We start from the raw sequence: 24,534 nt of genomic DNA on the forward strand, positions 1-24,534 counted from the left end.
TCTTGTGTGAAGACCCTCTATTCTCAAGGAAAAACAAAGGGCTGGAATCACACATAGTAGACTGAAAAAAGATTTAACCTATAAAAGGTATCATTAGCGCTCTCAACAATTTTAAACACTGAAACAATGACTTTACAGGTGAACAAGGGATAAAAGGCAAAAAAGTCAAATGAACATAAATATGAAACACAGACAACAGTAAAAACATATGGGAAGTGTCAAAGAAATAAAAATAACTTATCCCTCTGCAAAATATTTGGTATAAATGTTTTCAGGTTTAAAGCATCGATACAGAGAAAGCGCAGCAAGTATGCTCAATTCATTAAGCAAAGAATTTACAGAGGTTATTCCCAAACACCCGTGAACTCTAGCACTAAAGAATCATACTCTCTGAGACTCAATTAAGTTTCTATCAGGTCAAAAACCTTGAGAACAAACATACATTTTATAAAAATTCCACTTAGTGCATAAAGTGTATCTACAGAATAGGGTACTATTAATTTTCCTGCAAAGCACTTTTAAGATGCACAAAAAGGATTACATATGAAATATTATTATGAGAACTATGCATCAGATTTGTAAATATCTAAAATGTATGAATGTTAAAACCAGAATATTTTTTACAAGAGGCTATTTTATAGGAAATATGTATATCCTGATCTCTTAAATAATTCTAGCCTAAGTAAATTGAACAATGATTTTGTATATGACCATCAGACAATGTACTTTTCCCCATATAGGGGTTAGAGATCAAATCAGTATCAATTAACTTGTTAATGAATCAGAAACTAACTTTCTCAACACCTACAAGACAGCATAAACCCAAAACCATAAAACATTCTTTTTTCCTTAGTATTATACTGAAATGTGCAGGTCCTTGCAATTGTTGATGCAATTGTTGATGCTACAGCAGAAAAAAGGGTTTTTTTTCCCCTCAAATTAATCAGTTCAAGAATTCAAAAGATGTCTACAGTAGACATAATACTAATGTAGGTTTATTAATTTATATTTGGCGCCCTATGACGTGCAAATTGTGATTTGAAAGTCTGGCCTTCAACCAATGTTAAATTCTGTGGATAAAAAGGCTGAAAAAGTTGCTTGATGAACCTTAATTGCCTAACTATTTTAAAAAGTAAAAAACCCAGAACAAACAGAAAGAAATTGTGAAGCCCACAACAAATCATATTCAGTACTGATAATAAAAGTAGAAGGATTATTTCTGGCTTAAACTTCTTCAGCTACAAAACACTTTTCTTCTTCAGCAATAAAACCTGTAACTTAGAACCATCAACTTCTGTATGAACAGCATAGATTGAGAATCTTGTCACAAATGTAGCACATAATATAGCTTGCAAACAACAGCAAGTGGAAAAAGGTACAAGTCCAGAAGATCAGCATATCAAGAGATAAATTAATGAAAAGCATGCACAAGTGTTCAAATCAACTTGACAATCTATGACAGATTTCTATGAAAAAAAATCTGTTTAAAAATGTCAAAACAGAACAGATTTTCTCTTAAATCTAATTATACAATTCATGAATCCAAACCACAACAGACAGAGTTATAAGCACTCATCGATCATTGGAAATTATCCTGGTAATATATCAGAGGGTAGAAGGAAATATCCAACAGTCTAAATACTCAAGTCAGCAGGAAAGAAAAATCTGTAGAGATATAAGTTCATTTCTGAATGAAAAGAATAATTTAAGATATTTCTAATGATTAGAGCTGAATGTCTACCAATGGATTTTATTTTCTTGCCATTTGGGCAACAAAGTGAAGCTTAGGTGTTGTGCACATTTTCAAGTAATTTGTTCGTATGTTACAAATCACTTATAAACAACACAGTCTAGCCTGAGTGAATGTACTGTATAATATACACTTTTCACAATGCCATCATTTATGTTAAGCTTCCTGAGTAACTGAAAAAAGCTTTTAGTGCTCAATTGCCCACAGCTATTTTATTTTCTGTGGATGCCAATGCCTAGTTTCTGCCTGATCCTGTAAAAAACTCAAAACAAATAGAAAAATTCAGGTCACCACTCATGTATGTATCTTTTTAGAATATCTTTCAATATTATTATATAACTTCTGGAGATAAGGAAAGAGAAAAGGATTCTTCTAAAGTATTTCCCTATAAAGTCTAATGTACAATTGTCAAAATCACTTGCAAACGGACAATTACACCCCCTTAGCACATAGAAGTATAAATTATAATAAGCCATGAACATAAAGATTTGACACTATACATAGTCAAATATTCCAACTGACAAAAGTCATGGGAAGTATCAGCCTCATGAAGGAGTAGATGAATTTTGATACTTTATCTGAATGCCTGTAAATTGCACGAGTTTTACCTTCAAAACAAGTCTGTAACAGTCACCATAAAATACATATAGTAGATCTGGAGTCTTTTCAGGGAAACCACCTTGATATGACTACTCAACTTTAGATCTCATCATGCTGAGAACAATTAATAGTTCAGACAGAAAAGTATTGCATCCATAAGAAATGTAAAAGTTCACATTTTTAAAAATACCCATAAGGCCCAAGATTTTCTTAATGTACTACAGAGAGCCCAAATGCACATACTGCTTTGTTAATATCTGGCAATCTTGCAGATTTGGAAACATTTTGATAAGGAGCATTAACAGAAATGCAAATATGCATTCTCCAATGAAAGATATATGCAATTCTAGTAAAAAAACCCCCACAAAAATAACAACTTCCCTACACACACAACCAATATCAGTTCTATCACATAAAAACTAACCTTATAGGCCTATCAGTTTAACTCTCAAAAGTCTCTATATGAGTGCCATAAGCTCAATTACCATTTTGCAATAGCAAATGCACACACATGCATGCACATGCATGCATACACACACAAATATATTTTAAGGCCTCTTAAGATATAATCCAACTGTCACTCCATTATTTCATCTATATCCTCACCAGAAAATTGGTTTTACCATTTTAATTAACAATTTTAAATGATCACTAGGAAGATGGTGTGAGAAAGACATGAATTAACAAATGTGATACTAATAAATTGAGTATATTTGATTCAGAAATCTGAACAACGATGAAAACTCAGTCCCCATAATTCCAGTTTTTCGCACATCTTTAAAATGTTTAGGCTTTTAAATAGATACATCTCAATCCAACTGGCATGGGATCTTTCACACACCTGTTTGAGTATTCTGGCTATAGAACCTTGATCCATTTTGCTAGTGACTGCATCTTTCCTGAGTCTTGCAGCTACAGTTCCAAGATAGTCAAGCGATGCAACTCTTAATGCCATTTCTGTAGATTTGTTACTGAACTGGTGAACCTAAGAAAAGCAGAATAAGCTGTTATAAAAATTATTTATTTTTGCAATTGAGATTCTTCTTACAAGACAGTTTGACCTCATTAAAAAGTCCACCTAATTTCCATGCTGCTTAAAGTTATGTAATTTACTATTACATCACAGATACAGTCCTTACTTTAGAATGTTTTTTTCCTTTATTGAGTCTTTTGCCTTACAAATACGCCTGTTATAAAAATATATATTTTTAAAAAACTAAAATAAACTAGACATCTAGTAAAGCAGATATCCTTTGCAATAGTATAGCACCATAAGACATCTTCCTCATTATTCACACAAGTATAAAGAAAGCTGCATTTTACCAGGAACATGACCATAAAATATTTTCCAAATAAAAAGCTCAAAGTACTGTATTAATTGCATTTTAATACTGAAGAACAACTCTCAAAAAACATTACTACAAAAATATTCACATTCTGTAAAATGTCACAATCTGTAAGTAAATGTACCACTTGAAGACCAAACTACTTAATTGTTTTCAGGTTCTGTGCTAAAGGAATAGTCCAGAGAAGTATGGGACTGGGAGAGCAAAGTCCCTCCCATTTTAAGTGAAGATCAGGCTCATGACCACCTGAGGAACCTGAATGTCCATAAACCTTAGAGAACCTTCCAGTTCCTGAAGAGGGCCTGTAAGAAAGCTGGAGAGGGAATATTTGCAAGGGCATGGAGTGATAGGACAAGGGGGAATGGCTTCCCACTGCCAGAGGGTAGGGTTAGATGGGATATTGAGAAGAAATTTTTCCCTGTGAGAGTGGTGAGGCACTGGCACAGGTTGCCCAGAGAAGCTGTGGCTGCCCCATACCTGGAAGTGTTCAAGGCCAGGTTGGACAGGGCTTGGAGCAATCTGGTCTAGTGAAAGGTGTCCCTGCTTGTGGAATGAGATGAGCTTTGAAGTCTCTTCCAACCCAAACTATTCTATGATTCTATGAATAATTACAGGTATTAGTCTGACTTTATTCCCAATGAATATAAATGAAACTATTGGATAGCATCCAAAGGAGGGTAAGGAAGATGGTGAAGGGTTTAGAGGGGAAGCCATACAAGGAGTGGCTGAGGGCATTTGGTCTCTTCAGCCTGGAGAAGAGGAGACTGAGGTCAGACCTCGTTGTGGTCTACAACTTCCTTGTGAGGGGCAGTGGAGGGGAAGACACTGATCTCTTCTCTGGTGGCCAGTGACAGGACCTGAGGGAATGGCTGGAGCTGTGTCAGGGAGGTTGAGGTTAGATATCAGGAAAAGGTTCCGCCCTCAGAGGGTGGTCAGGCACTGAACAGGCTCCCCAAGGCAGTGGTCACAGCCCCAAGGCTGCCAGAGCTTAAGGAATGTTTGGACAATGCTCTCAGGAACAGGGTGGGATTGTTGGGGTGTCCTGTGCAGGACCAGGAGTTGGACTCAATAATCCTTGTGGGTCCCTTCCAGCTCAGCATATTCTACGGTTCTATGAATATCTAAACTTATTAGATGCTATAGAATGGCATTTTTTAATGTGGAAAATGTCATGGAGTATTAGAAGAGGACATTAATGAGAAACTGTATACATATGACCTTTACTAAGTTCCATATCAATGATCTTCTGACCTAAATTTTATTTTCTATGCATTACGTAATAGTGATACATGTAAGATTTTCCTTACATGCTGCATGCATGTGTCAACAATCAGAAAACACTCCTGCAGTAGTTTGAGCTGAAATAAACACATTTCATTGTAATAAGAAATAAATTAATATAATAGTTAAGAACAAGTATCCCTTACCAATAGCCTTCCTAATAAGCTAAGTAGCAACTCTGCAGCTGGCCATTCTGGTTTATTGACTGTGGAAAGAAGATCTTGAATAAAGTTCTCAAACAGTGGTCTGTAATCTTCTTCCCCTTGTTTACTGCCACATCTGTTTAAATCAAAATGCATGTTTGCAAGTGAATTTAAGAGCCATTTAAACTTTTCTTTTGATGCAAAGAGAACTAATTCTATTTTTAGCCAGAAAACCAGTTTTATGCAATTCTAAAAAAAAAAAAAATCCAAAATATTAGCAGAAAAATTGTTTTTTTCCATTTACAGACAAATAGTTCAAACATTTATCACTCCAAGTTGCACTGCAAGTAAAGCAGTAAAGCAGTTAATCCAAGGTAGTAGAATTTTGTTACTAAGGTTTTTTATTTATTGTTTTGAAGCAAAGTCTGCATTAACTTGGATAAACAAAGTAGGTAAAATTCCAAAGCTCAAGCTAGAGTGGGGTATTTAGAAGGTGTTGTGTCCTTAAACCTGGTCTCACTTAACTCACAGTGATAAGGCATCTCAGTATTATGTTCCAGAAAGGTTAAAATCAGAATGTTAAAAAATCAAAAGATAACATATGTGATAGTGTTTCACCTATATGTGACATCCCTAACTTTAATTATAACAGAAGTATGCAGAGAAATGGCTAGATAGCTCATAAACAGAGTTTTGGCTTAACAACAGAAATCAACATGATAAAAAACCTCAGGACTTCTTCTTACAAATCCTTTGGTTATTCAGGTTTGGTTTTTTTCCCTGCTGAGCTATTGACATTCCTAACTTTACCTAAATGAAAGTAATTTTAGGGTTTTTATATTTTGGTCCTTTTGATGACTGAAATAATCTGGTTTCATCACTTAAATATTTACTCAGCCTTCTCTTCCATGTTACAAATGAGTAAAAGATCCCTGATAAAAGGGTCCTATATAAATTATCATATAAATTCTTAAATGTGTTCTTAAACCCTGCAGACTGTTCCCTAGATTTTTTTTTCCAGACAGGTAGCTCTCTCAGAGATCTATAAAATATATTGTTATAAGTAACTTTATTAGTAGTCATTTAGGATTGCAAAGTGGTTTGGTTTGTCTTAAGGTGTGACATTTTATTTGGAGTTGGTTTCATCAATACACTAAAGAATGCAACAGTACTTACTTCTTAAGGAAAATAGAAAGGAAGTTTTGTGCTGTTCTCATGGCTGTTTCATATGAGTTAGTCATAAGCACATCTTGATCCACCTAAAAATAACAAGATGTATTTTTCTAATATTTTAGCATGCACAGAAATATAATTTCCAGACCAGCCTTTCTCATTCATCAAATAATTAGAGCTGACATAAAATTAAAAGGCTTGATTACTAGAGCACCATTATAAAATATTATACCTACAAAGTCATTCCTGTAGCAAAAAAAAGAATTATGGCTCTTTAAAAAAAAACTTACTTTTTTGTTTGATTCCTCCTCTGAATTAGAATCTTTTTCTGTTGATGGCAAATGCACCACACACTGAATAAGCTGTAGAACTAGTGCTGTTACCATCTGAATATACATAGGCTCTCCATCAGTGTCACTGCTGTTTAATCTGTTAATAAGACAGCATTAGCACTAAAACTAAACAAAAAAACCAAACCAAAACAAAAAAAAACCCAAACCAAAACAAACAAACAAAAAAAAACCCAGATTTTTTTTTGTCCTAAATAACATCTTTCCTAAATAATAATGAAAGCTAGGAATCTGTGTTATACACATTTATCTTGTCATCTGCTCTCTTATGCAGTGAAAGATTTGGTCTAACTAAAATGGTAAGCATTATTCTCAGTCCAAAGAGATGAACTGAAACAGCTCACAGATGGGACATCAGTGTCTGTGAAGTTCAGCAGCAGAAAAATCTTCAGAAATATTTAATAAATCAAACACATCCATGCAAAGGCACTTACTAATAGGCTGATTCTGTATAATGCCATATCCATTTCCAACACAACATTAAAAAAATAGACCAACTTTGTAATAATAATTTAGTACTTATATATTATTCAATGTATCTGAAATGTGCAGGAATTTTAAATGAGAAATTAGTGACCATGACCTGGACTGGCTTCTACAAGAGTTACACCTATGGTAATCTCAGGTAGTGCAACAGACAATAAACTTCAGCATGCAAGACTGTCTTTTAAGTTAGTATGACCAGCATTAATACACTCTACCTCACATTTCTCCCTTTCCAAGTGATTTAACCTGATAAATAGTGTGGTGTTTACTACCCATATGTACATCAACACCACTTAGTGTTGCCTTTAACAATATGAAAAGGTGATAATCTCTGACATAATTTTCCCTAAATTATCAAAATAATAACTGGACACAAAACAGATTGCAATTATTATCTTTATAAAATTATCTCTAACTACTTGTACAGAGAGAATATTTTCCTATAAAATTTTCGGTAAGCTGCACCCTTTATGACTATAGCCTCAGACAGGGAATGTCCTTCAACAAGTTAGAGCTAGGACTCTAAAGATAAGCAGCGCAGTCATTGCCTTGAGACAGTAACTTCCTTATAGTAAAAGTCCCAATTCAAAGAGGGTATCTACCATTTATGCTCCTATGCCTAACACTTTCCTATTTACTAGATCTCTCTAATGCCTATAAACAAAACAATAGGAAATACTAGGAATAAGCACTCATGTTAACATTAGAATTGCTGAATTCAGCTTCAAAGTTTCCATGAATTTAATTTTCCTGGATATTTCCTGTTCATCCACCCTGGGTCAGACAACCTATTTCATTGACAACTTGTCTGTCTCCAAGGAAAAGATGTATGGAAGCAAGGAACAAAATCAATAGTCAAACCAAATGTTTTAGAATAAATTGGAGCATCCAACCCCAATTTTAATTAAAATCCATCCCAGGTCAGGTTCTTTCTCTAATTTAACCTGAAACTATACTATTATTCAGAAGATGCACTGAAATCCAGCTGAAGCACTTAAAAGACAGTTAAAGCTAACTGAGCAGTTTCTAAATGAGACTCAATCAAAGGAGTATTAGATTGATTTCATGGAAAGAGTGCTCTGAGCATGTCCTCAAAGAAATTCAGACAGAATTTTCCTATTATGCTTTAGCAATGACATTGTATAAAATCCATATAAACAGAACCAAAGCATTTTCCAAGAAAAAACTTTTGAATTCATAATAACATTACAGTCATTTACATACTTAGTGAGAAAGATAAGATATTGCAATTAGTTTATGTTGGGGTTTAGTATCCTTTCCTTTCTTTCTCGAAAATAATTTTTCCCCAAATGTGTTGCTAGGAGACAATAACGACCATGTACTTAAGAGAGACAAAAGAAGTGGCCACAGATCAGGGGAGGGGTGCAGCTGGTTACTCTCTCTTTTTACCTGGGGGTTTCTCTGGGAAGGGCAGAGATGCTGTGAGTATGGAATCGGGCTGGGGAAAAGGGGTTGGGTGCAGCCCCTAGCTCTCTTGTGCTCTCGGCATTGGGGGGGGGGCAGGAAGAGAGGCTGCTGTTGCTGTGAGGAGAATTTGTCACCACTGCGGGGCTCCATCTCCTGCTGCGTTTCTTCTACTGTGAGTGGAGCTTTGCTCATAAGAGTGGCCGTTGCACTGGGACCTCATTAACACTCTACTTCACCAAAGGACCCCTCACCATCGAGCCCCTTTTCCCCCCAAGAGAGCCTGCTGTGCTCAGGAGCGGGGCTGTTGCTGCCCAGCTCCCTGCCATATCTTTGCCACTGCTCCAGGTTTTTGCTACACTGTATGTAGCCCCAGCATCCCCTGCCTGCCAAGACGACCCGTGTTCCCAGCTACAGCTGCAGAGCTTCTGATCCATCTCATCTACCAACCCGGGATTTTGCTCGTTCCTGCCATGCCAACTTGCTCCTTCCAAGAGTCCTGCTGGGGCACCGGGATTGACTGCTCCTAGGGGTTTGTAAAGCAAGCCCCTTTCCCATCCCTTCCCGTCTTGGTCAAGCTGCCATTACCCATGTGGTCGCCAAGCTCGCACCACAGCGCCCCCTGCAGCCGCGGGGCAATCATCGCACCTGCCCTGCCCACTGGGAGTCACCAGCGCCCCTGTCGGCTGTGACCAATACTACACCAAAGGGGAAATTATTTAAAGAGCAGGGAAGAGACAGTTTATTGGGTTTTCTGTTCTTGTTTGCTGTTGCTACCATTGCTGTTGTTTGTTTGCCTTGTTATACATATACACACTAGTAAAGAACTGTTATTCCTTTTCCTATATCTTTGCCTGAAAGCCCCTTAATTTCAAAGTTATAATAATTTGGAGAGAAGGGAGTAATATTTTCCATTCCAAGGGAGGTTCCCACCCTCCATGGCAGACACATGTCTTTCAAACCAAGACATTTTGGAAGCAAGCATAAATATGATGGCATAAGAAAGTGATTATTACAAAATACATTTGTCAGACAATTCTGCTCTCACTGTAGAGGTCTTGAAATATCAACCTCTAACAAAACATAGCTCATGGAGTCACAGATTTTTAAAGAACAAGTTAACACTGAAGCCTAAAATCCTACATCTAAAAAACTGTAAATGTTGCTGTCTACAAATTATCAATCTATGTCAGAATTTACCTGAAATTTCTCAAACTCCTCTTGCTGGTTGGTAGTCTTGCGAGGGAAGTGAAAATTTCTTCTAGTATTAGCTGTCTATGTTTTTCATACCTGGAGAACACCTATTTAACAGTAACAGAATTGTTAAAAAACTATTTTTTGTTACATAAAATATCACTTGTTAAATAGATTTAAAAATTATATATAGAAAAATACTCTTTACATGACATTTAAATAAATTATATTTAATGCATACCTTGCTTTAAATGCATTGCTTTGTTTTTTCAAAGCAAGCATTTCTTTATAAAATACATAAAACCCTTTTCAAATATAGCTTTTTTAATCTTCAAATAGCATAAATGTGTAATAGCTCTTAAAAATATGTGTTTTAAATTTTGTTGCCAATACTACAATACACTGAAAGTCAAACAGTGTAAGGCTAAGGTATCAGACTCCAGTATAGAGCAAAAGTCTGTGGTAACATACATTAAATGAGAACACATGTATAGTTTTAGAGCACATGTGAGAAAACTAAGCTTTGATGTTTGCCTGACATGACATATTAATTCAATTTATGGAGTCAGGATGGTAGAGTTTGCCTCTCCTTTTGTTCAGGAAGAATTACTTTTATAAATACTGGAGTACATAATCCTTACAAAGATGAAAAACTTTCACTTGAACAAACACATCTGTGTGGCACTGCAGTTTTCCTGAAAAAATATTCTATCTGCCCCATGAATTTTTCACATAGCCACCTCTTCTGAGGAAAATAACTTGTTCTATTATATAGTTCTATTATATATTATATAGAAGTATCTTACTAGTTCTATGGCTTATACCATTGCATAAACTAATCTTAACAAAGGAGGTAAGAAAAATCACACTGTTAAGATTTCTTAAGATGAGGAAGGGGTTTGTGTTTACACTTTAAACAGCATAACCAAAATTAAGTAAATTCCTTGGCTTATGTAAGCTATTTCTTCCTATAGAGTACTCTGCAAATGGGAGGAGCTCAAGTAGCTTAAATATTGTTCGTAGATTTTGATACCAAACTGTAAAAACATGCAAGAATAAAATTAGTTCTAAGCTCCAATTCTCTACCAGCAAAAATATAGCCGATATAAATGCCCTAATAACTCTCAGAAGAACATGAAACTACTGCAAATTAAAAATTACTTACTGCAGTCACTAATTTGATGGCACATAGCTGTAGTTCACTGACATTTTCTACAAAGAAAGGTGTTATTCCCATAGATGATATCTATGAACAGAAAGAAGTTATTGTAAGTATATTTGTCTATTAAACTGATATTTATGCATTTTCACAAGTAGATTATTCATTCATCAGGTAAGGTATTCAACAACATGTATTCATTCATATGGTTTACAAATAAAGTTATTAAAGGATATTTTAATACAATCAGATTCAACTTTTCTTAAGTGTACAATAAAAGCTATTTAAGATGTGAACATTACTACAGAACAAACTAGTCACTACTGTTAATAATTCAAAAGTTTGTACTGATTTCATGTCATTGAGACAGTTACACTTTACAGTCTCTGGAAAAAGAAAAAAATTCTCAGACAAAAATTTTTCTAATAAAACTTACTTGAAGAATAGTTGTATCAGTGAGAAGCTGTATCTCTAGCAACTCTGACAAACTGCTGACAATGTCACAAACTTTGTTATATAACATCACTATAACTCTTTGCTTGTGGGTGGAACACTTGGCACGTTTTGCTTTTGAACTTAAAACACCACCTAGAAAATAAAAAATATCTTTAATCTTTTCAGTATTTCACATCAGATATTAGAAAGATGATAATCTTCCTCAAAAAATGTCTCCAAAACAAGTCCATGACTACAGCTTTATAAATGAAATTTTTTACAAAAGAAAAACTATTTAGTAAAATCAGCTGGAAAGCAAGAATTTAATATTTTCATAATTGCTTTGAATTCTGGATCCGAGATTCTTAAAACTGTTCCTGAATACCTGCACCTCAAGATATGCATATGACAACAAAATGCAAAACATTTAGCATACTAACCACCATGAGGATCCACTCTATACACAGGATCATACTGAGGATAGAGAGTGTTTTGCAAATGAAATTTTGTGTATTGAATAACTCTTTCAATTACATCTTCAATATATACAGCTTTAGGCATATTTGGTGATGTCATAATATTGATAGCAGTAAGACAAGCATCAGCAGATTTTGTCACTCTCTCCATAATAAGATCTCTCCATAATCTCTCCTCATCTTCAGTGTCATTGTTCTGTAACAGGAGATAGAAAACAAGACTGTAAACAAGAAGTTAATTTTTTTCCTTACCAAGTAAAATGTAACATTATTTTAATATACTTACATAAACACATACAAAATGCAGTATTACCTATATGATACAAAAATAGTTTGGTTTAGAAATCAACAAATGTTTGTTTTATTAGTAAAAGGTTTGTAACCCTGTTGGGGGTTAGGTTTCTTTCCTTTTGTTCCTTTTTAGTATAGAATTTTTTCCCATAAGTTGCTAGGAAACACTAACACCTGGGTACTTAAGAAAAACAAAAGAAGTGGCCAAGTTCAGGGGAGGAGGGGATCTGGTTGCAGTTCTCTTATCTGGGAGTTTCTCTCAGAGGGGTAGAGATACCACAAGAATTGGGCAGGTGAAAGACAGGGCTGGGGCAGCTGCTAGCGCTTTCTCTCTCTCGGCTTTGGAGGAGGACAGTCGGAGCTGCTGCTTGGGGAAGGGAATTCACTGCTGCTGCCGGAGCCCAGCCTGGAGCTGCTTCTTCTGCTGTGATGTGAGCCTCTGCTTGTGAGAGCAGCCACTGAACTGGGACCATATTAACACCTACCTCACTAAAAGAGGGACCTATTACCATCTGCTTGGGTGCCCGGGATCCTGAGCTTGCCTCTCCCTGCCCTGCTGGGAGCCAGGCTGCCGCTGCCCCGCCCCCGCTGCTTCTTCGGCACTGTTCTGAGCTTTCGCTGCACTGTAGCCCTGCACCCCCTGCCTGCTGAGACATTCTGCTGGCCCAGCTTGCTGCTTCTGAGAGTCCTGCTGGGGCACTGGCATCGACTGTCCCAGGGGTTTGAGAAGCAAAGCCTCTCTTCCATCCCTTCCCATCTCGGTCAAGCCACCACATGGTCCCCGAGCTCGCGCCACAGCGCCCCCTGCAGCCGCATGGGGATCATCGCACCTGCCCTGCCCACTGGGAGCCACCAGCGCCCCTGCCAGCTGTGACCATCACTACACCAAAGGGGAAAGTGCCTGCGGCCGAGAAGGCTGTTACTGGGTTTCTGGCTCTGTTTGTTGTTAATGCTGTAGTTGTTGTTGTTTGTTTGTTTTATTATACATACTAGTAAAGAACTGTTATTTATATTCCCATATATTTGCTTGAGAGCCCCTTAATTATAATTAATTTGGAGGGAGGGGGTTTACATTTTCCATTCCAAGGGAGGCTCCTGCCTTCCTTAGCAGACACCTGTCTTTCAAACCAAGACAAACCCTAAGTTACAGGTCTTCAATATCTCACTGTGTTCTTCTGGTAAATCACAAAGAAGCTTTCTGTGTGTCATTGGGAAGCACTATGAAGGAAGACTGCCACATTCTCTATTTGAGAATTATGTACCTTAATCAAAATCTAAACTCATTCATCTAGTGTTTTCTTCAGTGGCTTATACATACCAGTTGCTGCTTTGATCAGTCTAATTTTTGCCACTAGAGAGAATTCTTACACAAAAAGACTGTTAAGTCACACAAAACTCATGAGAATACAATTTTCTCCAGAGACCAACTCATCTATATCAATGGGTTTAAAACATGTCTTATCAAATATGACCATATAAGGACTCAATGATCCTTGGGGGTCCCTTCCAACTCAGCAGATACTGTGATTTAGATTTAGCACAGGGTATGGAATCTCTGTATTTCTGTGTTTGCACAAGTCATAAAACATACATGAGGTTAATTATGACCACACAGCACTACTGAAATACTGTAATAATGTTATTAATAGCGAAACCAAGTGAAATTTTTAATAACTTCTCTGGTACAGGGAAAAATAATCTTTCTTGCCTGTATAAAAGCACAGGCTGTTATATTTCTTCCACTGTGGTAGGAATGTTTTATGGAGACATAGAAAAGTAGAAAAAAATTACTCAGTAGTGCAAGTTACACCAGTTACCATGAATATTTCAGGATGAAACTACAATATTTAAAATTAGGTCCAAAGATAACCTAATTTCTCTGAATACATGTTTACTATAGTAAAACATACTGAAATAATATAAACTATAATTTTTCTTCAAATCTTAAATTTGTCAATCTTTTAAGCACATGCATATTAAATCAGGAATTCATTTTAGACACATGCAGTATTTGAAACTATCACTATATAGGACTCAAGTGAAGAAAACCCTATTCTACACAATGGTGTGAAACAATGTAATTTGAAAACTCACATGGTTAAATAATGTGGAAAGCTTTGATCCATCTTGAATATTCTTCTCCAAAATATTCAAGACTTTTACTGTTTTATCTGTTGAGAGCTAAAACAAGAAACAAAACACATCAAGCAACTGTAGGAACATAAAGGCTTCCAAATTGTGGAAAAAAAGTCCAATCTAAGTATTGGATCTTGATTTGTCAGGTTTCTGACACAGCATGATTTAGAATGCTGATAATAGAATTAAACTAGTGAAAATATGTTCTGAGATTGCAATCAAACTTTATTTTCAACCAGAAAAATACATAGAAATGTATTTTAAATTGCATAACTGTAATTATTGTTGTATAGTTGTATGCTTTTGCATTTGCTTCTAGAAACAGAAATTTACCAAATCTGAGTATCAATCCCAAATTCTAGCTGACTATATAGATCTTTATGAAGACAAAATCCAAGTTCTATGGACAAGCAGAAATAAAATTCCCTGATACTTGAGTTCTAATAAAAAGGAGACATATTCTCAATAATGGTTCATTTTAAAAATTAGCATGTTGAAAAAAGTAACTCAAATTCACTTGCTGATGTTCTACAGAATTGCAATTAAATAATCTGTAGAATACGCTAAACTCCAGGAGAATTAGTTTCATTCATTCGGATACTATTGGTGCTCACCTTTAGAAGCAACAAAATTCTAATTTTATGCATAAATGTAAGTATGTATATGAATAAAACAGGTAACAGAGGTTAAGGGTGAGAACTATCAGGAAACAGAAACACTCAGGCTAATATCATGCTACAAAGGAAGGTAGAGAGAACAAAGAAAGAGCCATGAAGAACATCTAAATCTCAGACTAAAGAAAACCCTTTAGCGTGACTTGTATAAGTGGCTTCACAGACACTTCATAAACATAAAAAATGGTAATGAGGAGGTAAAGTAAGAATTTAATACAAGACTGCCCAGAGCCAATAGTTCTAGGAAGATAAGGAAAGCAAGAATACTGTTTCTAAAGGTGCGATACCAACAGTTTTTGCCAACAGAAAGTTCACTTGAACAGAAGGTGGGAAGAGTATGGAAAAGAAATCACAATATGCAGTCTACAAAAAATTAATCTTATTATCAGCTTAAGCATTAAATCTTTAAAGTTTGAAAGGACTCTTAGGAGAGAGGAAGGGAGTGGGCAACTCAGTGTGATGCTGGATGGACATCAGATATTTACATTGCACTAATGGCATATATCAGCAAGGGTGGATTTTTTGGCTTTGCCAGCAGGTTCTTTTTTACTGTGGTTGCTCAACAGTAGCTGTAAGGAGCAAATTATGTGCTTTTGTGAAAGTAGATTAATTATTAGATTTTACTGCTCAGGCATGTGTTACCTATTGGCATATAGCGCTCTGAGTCAGCCCTAACACAGGGGACCATTTAAGTCTTGGCTTCAGAGACAGTAACAGTTAAGATGTGGGAACTTTTTAAGCACTTCAGCAGAAGCACAACTGTTCACAGGATTTGTCACAGATACACCTGAAGAGGGTGGAATATTAGAGGGGGCACAATTTTTTGTATGTTTAACGAAATTTAATGATGTTCAAAAAGAGTTAAATACTATGAAGATGTACCTTGTCCATAATGCCCATTGCCTTGATTTTTGCAGATTCACTCCCCAACTCACTAAGCTGATGCTTTCCCAGTAGCAGTTCTTGTGGAATCTCATCATCGTCACCTTAAAAGAAATTAATTAAAAATTATCAATCTCATTTCTAATAAGACTTCAAGGAAACCAGTACTTTAGAGTCAATATGAAAAAGCCAACTGAAGAAAATGGACTCATTTTCCAAATAGCTAGCATATCATAGTTCCATCTAATGAAGAGTGATGATGACAACTTTTGGTGGTGTTAAAATGACTACTTGTTAAATATGACTGAAAGTCATAGATTAAAAATATTTTTAATCCAAGGTTGTAGACACCATAGCTGTAGTGATTTGCTTATTAAGTTGCTCCCTTTGTTCTAGTTATAAAAAAATTAACAAATGATCTGTTATCCATTTCAAAATAAAGTCATGTTGGTCAACCTGAGCTACTTCATATGACACTTATGCTAAATTGGCTTAGTTTCTACTGAAATGGGTAAGGAGCATAGTGATTCAGTGCCCCATCCATAAGAGAATAAGCACTCTGCTGCTGAATTGAAGAATCAATCTCTGTCAGGCCAAAGGCCACAACAGATGCAAAATTATGTGCCTCAGAAATTACCGGTGTATTTGGTGTGTATGTCCAGGTTTTGGTAGCGGGGGGACTACAGGGGTGGCTTCTGTGAGAAGCTGCTGGAAGCTTCCCCCATGTCTAACAGAGCCAATGCCAGCTGGCTCCAGAATGGACTTGCCACTGGCCAAGGCTGGGTCAATCAGAGATGGCAGTGATGCCGCAGGGATAATGTAGTTAAGAACAAAAAAAAGTTATTGTGCAGATGTAATTGGGGTGAGAGGAGAGTGGGGTGAGAATATGTGAGAGGAACAACTCTGCAGACACCAAGGTCAGTGCAGAAGGAGGGACAGGAAGTGCACCAGGTGCCAGAGCTGAGATTCCCCTGCAGCCCATGGTGGAAGACCATGGTGAGGCAGCTGTGCCCTTGCAGCCCAGGGAGGGCCACAGGGATGCAGAGATCCACCTGCAGCCTGTGTAGGAGCCCATGCTGGAGCAGGGGGATGCCTGAGAGGAGGCTGTGACTCCGTGAGATGCCTGTGCTAGAGCAGGGTCCTGGCAGGGACCTGCGGACACGTGGGGAGAGGAGCCCACACTGGAGCAGGTTTCCTGGTAGGACTTGTGACTGTGAGGGACCCACACTGGAGCAGGCTGTGCCTGAAACCAACCCCATGTAAGAGTGATCCATGTTGCAGCAGTTTGTGGAGAACTGTAGCCTTTGGGAAGGACCCATGTAGGAAAAGTTCATGGAGAACTGTTTCCCATGGGAGGGACCCCATGCTGGAGCAGGGGAAGGACTCCAACTCCTGTCCCTGAGAAGTGTCAGGAACAATGGGCGATGAACTGACCATAAACCCCATTCCTGTTTCCCTGTGCCGCTGGGAGGGAGGAGGCAGATCTGAGAAAGTGGGGGGAAGGTGTTTTTAAGGTCTTATTTTACTTCCCATTATTCTGCTCTGATTTTGTTAGCAATAAATTCAATTAATACCTCTAATTCAAGCCTGTTTTGCCTGTGATGGTATTTGATGTGGGATCTCTCTAGGTCCTTATCTCAACCCATGAACCCTTTGTGAATTTTCTCTCCCCTGTCCAGCTGTGGAGGGGAGTGAGAGAGAGGATTTGGTGGGTGCCTGGCATCCAGCCATCTTACATTAGCATTCTTTACAAAGATACAATTGACAGAAGATACCCTAATGATGTCCCAAAGAGGTATCCTTTCCACTCCAAGAGACTATTATTTGTCTCATTGTGATTTATGTCCCTTTTGGATTCTGCAGGGAGGAAGGATATTTTTCCTGTAGTAGCAAATGAAATTGGAAAGGTAAAGGCCTCCACTAAAGGTAGAAGCCATATAAATGTGGTATACCACAGGGTGTTTCACAGGCTATTAAATCACAAAGAAGGAAATTTGAAAATACGGAGATGCAAATTACTTTCTTGTGTTTTTAATTAAGCATTTTGAAAATTTTTGGCATATTACCAAATGCTGTAAAATCCATGTCTTCTAAATTTTCCAAAATATTCTCTATTGAAGCAGCAAATCTTTTGAAAGTAGAAGAATCCATCATTTCTGGTGAAAAAGAAATATATATATAATTATTTTATATACAAACCATAAAATACAAACTATAGAAAATAAATATTCTAAAATTACCTTCAGGTGTTAGTTTAGGTTCATAAGCTTTCCTCTTCTTTTGTTTTTCTTTTTTCTTCATTTTTCTAGCTACTAATTAAGAGAATAAAGGATTGTTTACACTTTTTATGCTTATATTCAATATTACATGTAAAGATGTTTATTTTGAAATGTTTAACATATCCTTTAAAATGCACTAGTATTATGGAAGAAATTATTTGTTTAAAACCATCAGTTACCCTCACTGAGGCTAGGAAGAGGAGAATAATCATCCATCTCAGAGTCATTGGGACTGCGATTACGATAACGGCCACTACCAGAAGTCCTCCTTCCTTCATGACAATAACCACTTCTCCTATGGTCACCAGAACTTCTTCTATCATGTTCTTCATACTCCCAAGCTTCATCTCTATCCTTTTTATGTCTTTTACGAGAAGCTAGAAATAAAATGCATTTTCATTATAAGGACAAAAATTCTACTTTTAATAGCTAAAAATTATACATTTGCAAGTTAAATACTATCATATAGATGTTCTGTAAAACAAGCAAACACTCTAAAACTATCGTATAAAAATCTGGTATGGCATTATTCTAACAATTTCTACAATTCTAACAATTTTGAATTACATGAAAAAAGTACCTAAAACTGGGAAAGATGAGCAAACATTTAAAAATAAAAATTTACAGGGAATTTGTCATTTTACACAAAGGAAAGTAGAATAAATCAAAATAAGTTGCATCCTTTCATAACAGAACACTAAGGTTGTCTAAATTCTATTATCTGGTGTCCATGTTCCAATTCAGTGATTGCTTTGCCCATCTAACACAGTGAGTTCCAATGAGACTTGGTAACCTAGTTACTTAAAGATATTCTGTTCTGCCAAGACAACTAAAATTTTGTCTTGATATATATTGCAGGAGATTCAGTGTAAAGGAGAAAGCTGCAGTCACAATCCTGGGCCATGCAGCAAGTATATACCACAGAAGGTTATTAAAATCAGTTTTCAGTTAGGACCAAAAAGCCTCGCACAATTGAATGTTGAAAGATTGGGACAAATGTTCTATACAAAACCAGAAACTTGGTGGAAATAAAGTGTGTGTGTAGAGGAGAATGGAGATTTCTTTGTTTTCAAATATAGTCCTGAAGGGCAAAGAGTGCTAAGATGTAATAGAAAAAGGATATGGAGAAAGGAGGTAATTTCATCCATGAAATCAGCCAACTCTCCATTATCAAAGGTAACAGGAAAGCAAGGAGATGTCTAATGCAGACTTTGCTATGAAGATCAAAATGGCTCCAAAACATTACATTCTACACTAGAAGAGTTTATTATTCATGTGAACTTGCATATAGCAGCCCTGACATCTCTGTGTCTCTACCAAAGCCTCCTGAAGTTTAGAGAGGTATGACTGTACAGTGGGTCGTTTCTGAGCAAAATGGCTCCAAGCATTCAGACAGAACTGGAACAGAATTGACAAGTTCTTTCCACAACCCCAGTTTATTGAGAAGAACAGGAAACATACCAGGATATAGTCAATAGTCAGCCCAGGCTCAGAACTAAGGAAACCAATATTGAGTAAGAGGTGATACTAATGCTCTGCACTGCACCCTAGAGGGCTTCCACTTTTGAAAACTTCTGCGCAGAGGTGGTTCAAGTGTTAAAGGTAATAACTTAGTTCATGTTTTTGAGGTGTTCTGCTTATGGATCAGACTTGCTTCTGGAGACAGTACAGTCGTGTTCACAAGGCCTGAGCTACTAACACTGAATTTTAAAACGTTTGAGAGTTAATTGCAACTGAAGAAACAAAGAGCTGTCTGGGATAACTGAAGTGAGCATACTGGAGAAGAAAAGTAGTGGGTTTATGGGAAAAGACTTTACACATTTCAACTGATTCTTTTCCCCCATGAGGGAGTATTTTGTGGAGGTAGATTAAATCTATCTCTGCAGTTTACAAATCATCAGTATCAATTTATGCTCTGTAGGACAAATTCTGACCCCAGCTATATCTCCATGAGAAAAGTAACTTCCAATATTGCTTTCCAGCAGAAATTTAAACTGATCAGTTTATCAATGCCGCACAACAAAATAGAACATGTTACAGTTGTGCTGACTCTGCAAGGCAAATAATATGAACATGGGAACAGCTAATCACAATCAGTTATTGCTCAACAAAGTTTATTTTGAAGCAGATAAAAATGACTAAAATGTAAGTACTAATAATATTAAAGAGTTACTATTAATTTTTATACATAAAGGCTACTCAGAATATAAACATCCAATTTCCTTCTAAACTTTGCCAAACATTTATGCAATAACACAGTTATCACTCATTGAATGCGATTTAATCAATTTTTAATTCTCATAATTTAATTTAATGAAATGCCCTTTCTTCATGAGATACTCAAAGAAATTTATCTTCTATAACAATAACTATTCCATATTTTTAAAGTTCAATTTTGGACAACCAAGAGAATTCTGAAATACATATTTGTAACACTACAAATCTATTCGGTGTACTTGTCACAGATCTGTCGCAGACATCTTTTCATGAAAAATCCTTTCCTTAGGATTTTTCCTCCTGAGAAGCTGAGAGGCCTCAGGAACAAAATGTAAACAATGATTATCTGCTGCTGTGGAATGCAACAGGTGGATCTGTGATTGGTCTCATGTGCTTGTTTGTAATTAATGGCCAATCACAGCACAGCTGGCTCGGAGAGAGTCCGAGACAGCTGCCCTTGTTATCATTCGTTCCTTTCTATTCTTAGCTTAGCTAGCCTTCTGATGAAACCTTTTCTTCTATTCTTTTAGTATAGTTTAATTGTAATATATATAATAAAATAATAAATCAAGCCTTCTGAAACATGGAGTCAAGATTCTCATCTCTTCCCTCATCCGAAAACCCCTGTGAACACCATCACACAGATCTTTCATTCTCTTGATCATTTTGTCTTGTTTTACCTGAATTCAGTTTTACAGTATCCTTTGAGAAATATTATAATTTATTTTTAACCCAGATGTCCTCAATGAATTGTTTAGAAAGATGACCAGATCTCTTGAGTGGATGTAATGAACCTAGAATCCCTTAAAGCATATAATTACTGTGAAAGTTTTCCATAAGTTACTTTACTCCACATATAAGAATTTCAACAGCCACTGGGGCTTATATGTACTACTTACATTCAAAAGCTTCTTCACTGTCATTGTCTTCATCAGAACTGATTTCAGCATATTTTGGTTTCTCATTAACTGTGCTACGTTTGCGCTTGTTCATTTTCACACGTTCACAAAGTGGCATGGTGGATTCAATTTCTGCCAGGAGATCAGGAGGTAATTCCTTTAACACTGACTGATCTATGCTACCTATTAGTGAAGAGAAGAAGAACAAATGTGAACCTGAAGATAATAATAAAGGCTCAACACTACAGTCCTTTCTCAGGAACTGCTTAAAGTATATCCTCTAATAAATATTAGCGCAATGACATATACTTACTTGTATGTATTTGACAGTTGCATTTATTGTTCACACTGCAAGTAGAAATTAACACAATATATTGCATACACATCTCCTTCAATAAAATATTTTGTTAGGCATATAAACAAATTTAAATTGGTGAATTTCCTTTGTAAAAAGACATTCTTGCTCTATTTCCACAAAATTTAGTCTTATTTTGGTTCATTCTCTGAATTCAGCAGGTTTTATAACAGTGCATGTAATTTAAGGATTCATTATGCCTAATTAACAGTCCTGTTTATTCTCATTCAAATTGTTTAGTGCACACAAGAGTGTAATCTTCCTATTTCCAGCAGTTATTGACAATCTGTGGCAGAATCTGTGGGGTCTTATCCCTAAATACAGACAAAATCATTGACATTTCAATCTCTGCTTCAGATTTTTTTTTTCTTACCTCTTATTAGTAGTTTTATAATGCAACCCAAATTTTTGCTTGATTTTGTTACAAAACATAATTGAAATATTTTCATTTAATATAGAAAAACAGCAAGCTGAAACACATCAGTTTTCTTTTCCACAGAGGTAAATACTTAGATATCATCACATGATTCTCAGCACATTTTGAAACTATGATTAGGCCCATATGGTCACTATAAAGGAATTTACAGTCAAAATATTTTACAAGTGACACAAGGAAACCAAATTAATTCAAAAGTATTTATTGGGGGTTTGTTTTATATCTTTATTTATCAAAGAACCTATTGCACAGATTTCAAGATTATTGGACTAAACTGTTAACCTTTTTCCAACAACAGAACAAATGCCTTTGTCATAAGTGCCTCTCTCTCCTTCCCAAGAAATAGAGAGAAAATCACCTGCCAATTGCTATATACACACAAATTCTCCAAGAAATCATCTTCTGGATGATAATTCACTTTTTAATTACATTAACTATATCACTAACATAACTTTCTAGAATTTATTTCAAATTTTAGACAAATATTCCATCTTCTAATCCAAGTTTAGTTCCTCCCCCACTTTAAACAACTTGAACTGGAATTAGAAGAGCCTGAATAAGAGAAAATAGTTTCCAGTAATAAAATGTTTTTAAAGTCTCATATATTACTGGTTTCACATATCTCTACAATGAAACTAATGATCAGAACATTATTTTTCTACAATTCTCAGGTATATTCATCAAGTCATCCCATTTAAGTGCATTTTAAAAAGGATTTAACTTAAAATATTGGAGTTTTCAAACTGAGGTAGGAAAAGTTATTTGACGATAGCAAAAGTTGTTCCTGCTTCCCCCATGCTGTAGTCACTCATTTATTTGCTTTTAATTTCCATCCTATGATAGTCACCACCTGACAAAGTTCTAAAATCCATAATATTGCTTTTAAAAATGCTAGAAAACATTTCACGGTGTTGTTTACTATGGCGCTTTGAAATTATTAGTCTTCGTGGATTGGGCACTAGATTGAAGGTTGTCAGAAATAAGACAGCATGGACAGATCAGTTCCTCTGTGCGCATCGGCAGCTGACTGGATGCCAGCCAGGTCTAATCTGGATACTGCATAGCCATGTCTGAGCAGTGGTATCCCTACACTAATACTCTTTGCATGCCTATGCAATGTCTGAACAGAGCATATATTCAGCTTCAGACTAGAGGAAAATTTGCACATACATGTTCAAGACAATTTCTACAGGTGAAATTGCTAGAGGGCCTCAGATCCTGGGTTATTTTAACACGGGTTCTCCACGCACTGTCGGTAATTTCATTGAAATCAGGGGGACAATACATAAGAGCATAAAGCCTATAGGAAATCTGGCGAAATATACTGCAAAAACCAGCTGCAAGGAAAGGAACGAAATTTGCGTTATGATTCGTACAGATGCTTAAATGCTTGATGGGCTAGATGCACTTACACTAGCAGGAGTATTTTTCTACAAATATATCTTTAAGTCTCTCCTAGTCTACAATGAAAAGTAAATTTAAACCCAGAATAATTAGTAAGACAGATTGCTTGGAAAGGAAATAAGAAAAGGAAACAAATCAGTAATGGATTGTATACCGATCTTGGCAAGAGTTCCATAACCAAATTCTAATTCAATCCAATATCAAATTCAGTTTTAAAACTATGCCTGAATGTTTAATGATGTAATTTTAAGATTGTGAACATTTTGAGGAACTGTTAGAACAGAACTTATTCTTATTTTCCTTATACTGTGCACAAAGAACATATCGGTAAGACTAAAAAATGATATATTTAAAGTAAGAAAACCCAAAAAACCCACTCACCAAAACAAGAAGTAAAAAATCACAAGCTACTACTTTCATACCTCCAAGGAATATCTATTCTTGCTTTCCTTATTGATTTTGTTCTGGAGGTAGAACACTACTCAATCTTAAAAAATAAGTCAATTACCACAGTGTTAATTATACATAAATGAAAAATAAAAATGCAAGTACATAAATGAAAAATAAAAATGCAAGTACTGTAAATATTTGGAAAAATAACTTTATTTCCTTTTCCAAAGTTCTAAGTATTCTATGTTCTCCAATATAATTTAAACTAATGCTTAAACTGTACTTTCTCCGGTTACAGATATTTCAGATGACAATATAAGCTTCCCCCTTTTTCTTTTATTAGGGAATATGAAAAGCTTTTTGGAATAAAGAAGGGAATAGCAGAAAAGAGAACAATAAATTATTGCAAAGACCTCAATAATCGATCTATAAAGTGTTTTTGTCACATTGCTCCCTGGAATGAGTCTGCTGAATGCTGTTTCCTTAGCTGCTGAGGATTGTAAATAACCAAATCTAAAAAGTGTTTTACTCATGCAGTACACAGGAGTTGAGCATGACTGCACATGTATGAATAATTCTGATATACATGGAAAAGGACTCCCTGTCCTTTCTGAAGAATTTCAGGGATACTATATACTGTGAAACTTCAGTCAAGATTTTAAAAATATTTTACTTTATTAATTATGTTATTTTGAGTCAGGGCAACCCAATCTTCACTAGAAACATCTTACTAAATTCCATTTTTATAGCTCC

General features: G+C 36.0%; 1 protein-coding gene across 1 annotated transcript in view; it reads right to left on the reverse strand.

The window, feature by feature from the left end:
- LOC129133650 (nipped-B-like protein) overlaps positions 1 to 24,534 on the reverse strand; it is a 129,946-nt gene that overhangs the window by 26,110 nt on the left and 79,302 nt on the right. The window contains exons 10-23 of the mRNA XM_054653276.1: positions 21,197 to 21,379; positions 18,260 to 18,457; positions 18,042 to 18,113; positions 17,868 to 17,957; positions 15,802 to 15,905; positions 14,204 to 14,290; positions 11,783 to 12,014; positions 11,344 to 11,495; positions 10,914 to 10,994; positions 9,755 to 9,855; positions 6,584 to 6,722; positions 6,297 to 6,379; positions 5,124 to 5,256; positions 3,192 to 3,335 (exon numbers count right to left, since the gene is read on the reverse strand). Of these exons, the coding sequence (XP_054509251.1) occupies positions 3,192 to 3,335; positions 5,124 to 5,256; positions 6,297 to 6,379; positions 6,584 to 6,722; positions 9,755 to 9,855; positions 10,914 to 10,994; positions 11,344 to 11,495; positions 11,783 to 12,014; positions 14,204 to 14,290; positions 15,802 to 15,905; positions 17,868 to 17,957; positions 18,042 to 18,113; positions 18,260 to 18,457; positions 21,197 to 21,379 (1,799 nt within the window). The remainder of the gene's footprint in view (positions 1 to 3,191; positions 3,336 to 5,123; positions 5,257 to 6,296; positions 6,380 to 6,583; positions 6,723 to 9,754; positions 9,856 to 10,913; positions 10,995 to 11,343; positions 11,496 to 11,782; positions 12,015 to 14,203; positions 14,291 to 15,801; positions 15,906 to 17,867; positions 17,958 to 18,041; positions 18,114 to 18,259; positions 18,458 to 21,196; positions 21,380 to 24,534) is intronic.

Source organism: Agelaius phoeniceus, chromosome W, assembly GCF_051311805.1.
Source record: "Agelaius phoeniceus isolate bAgePho1 chromosome W, bAgePho1.hap1, whole genome shotgun sequence".
NCBI classification, from domain to species: domain Eukaryota; kingdom Metazoa; phylum Chordata; class Aves; order Passeriformes; family Icteridae; genus Agelaius; species Agelaius phoeniceus.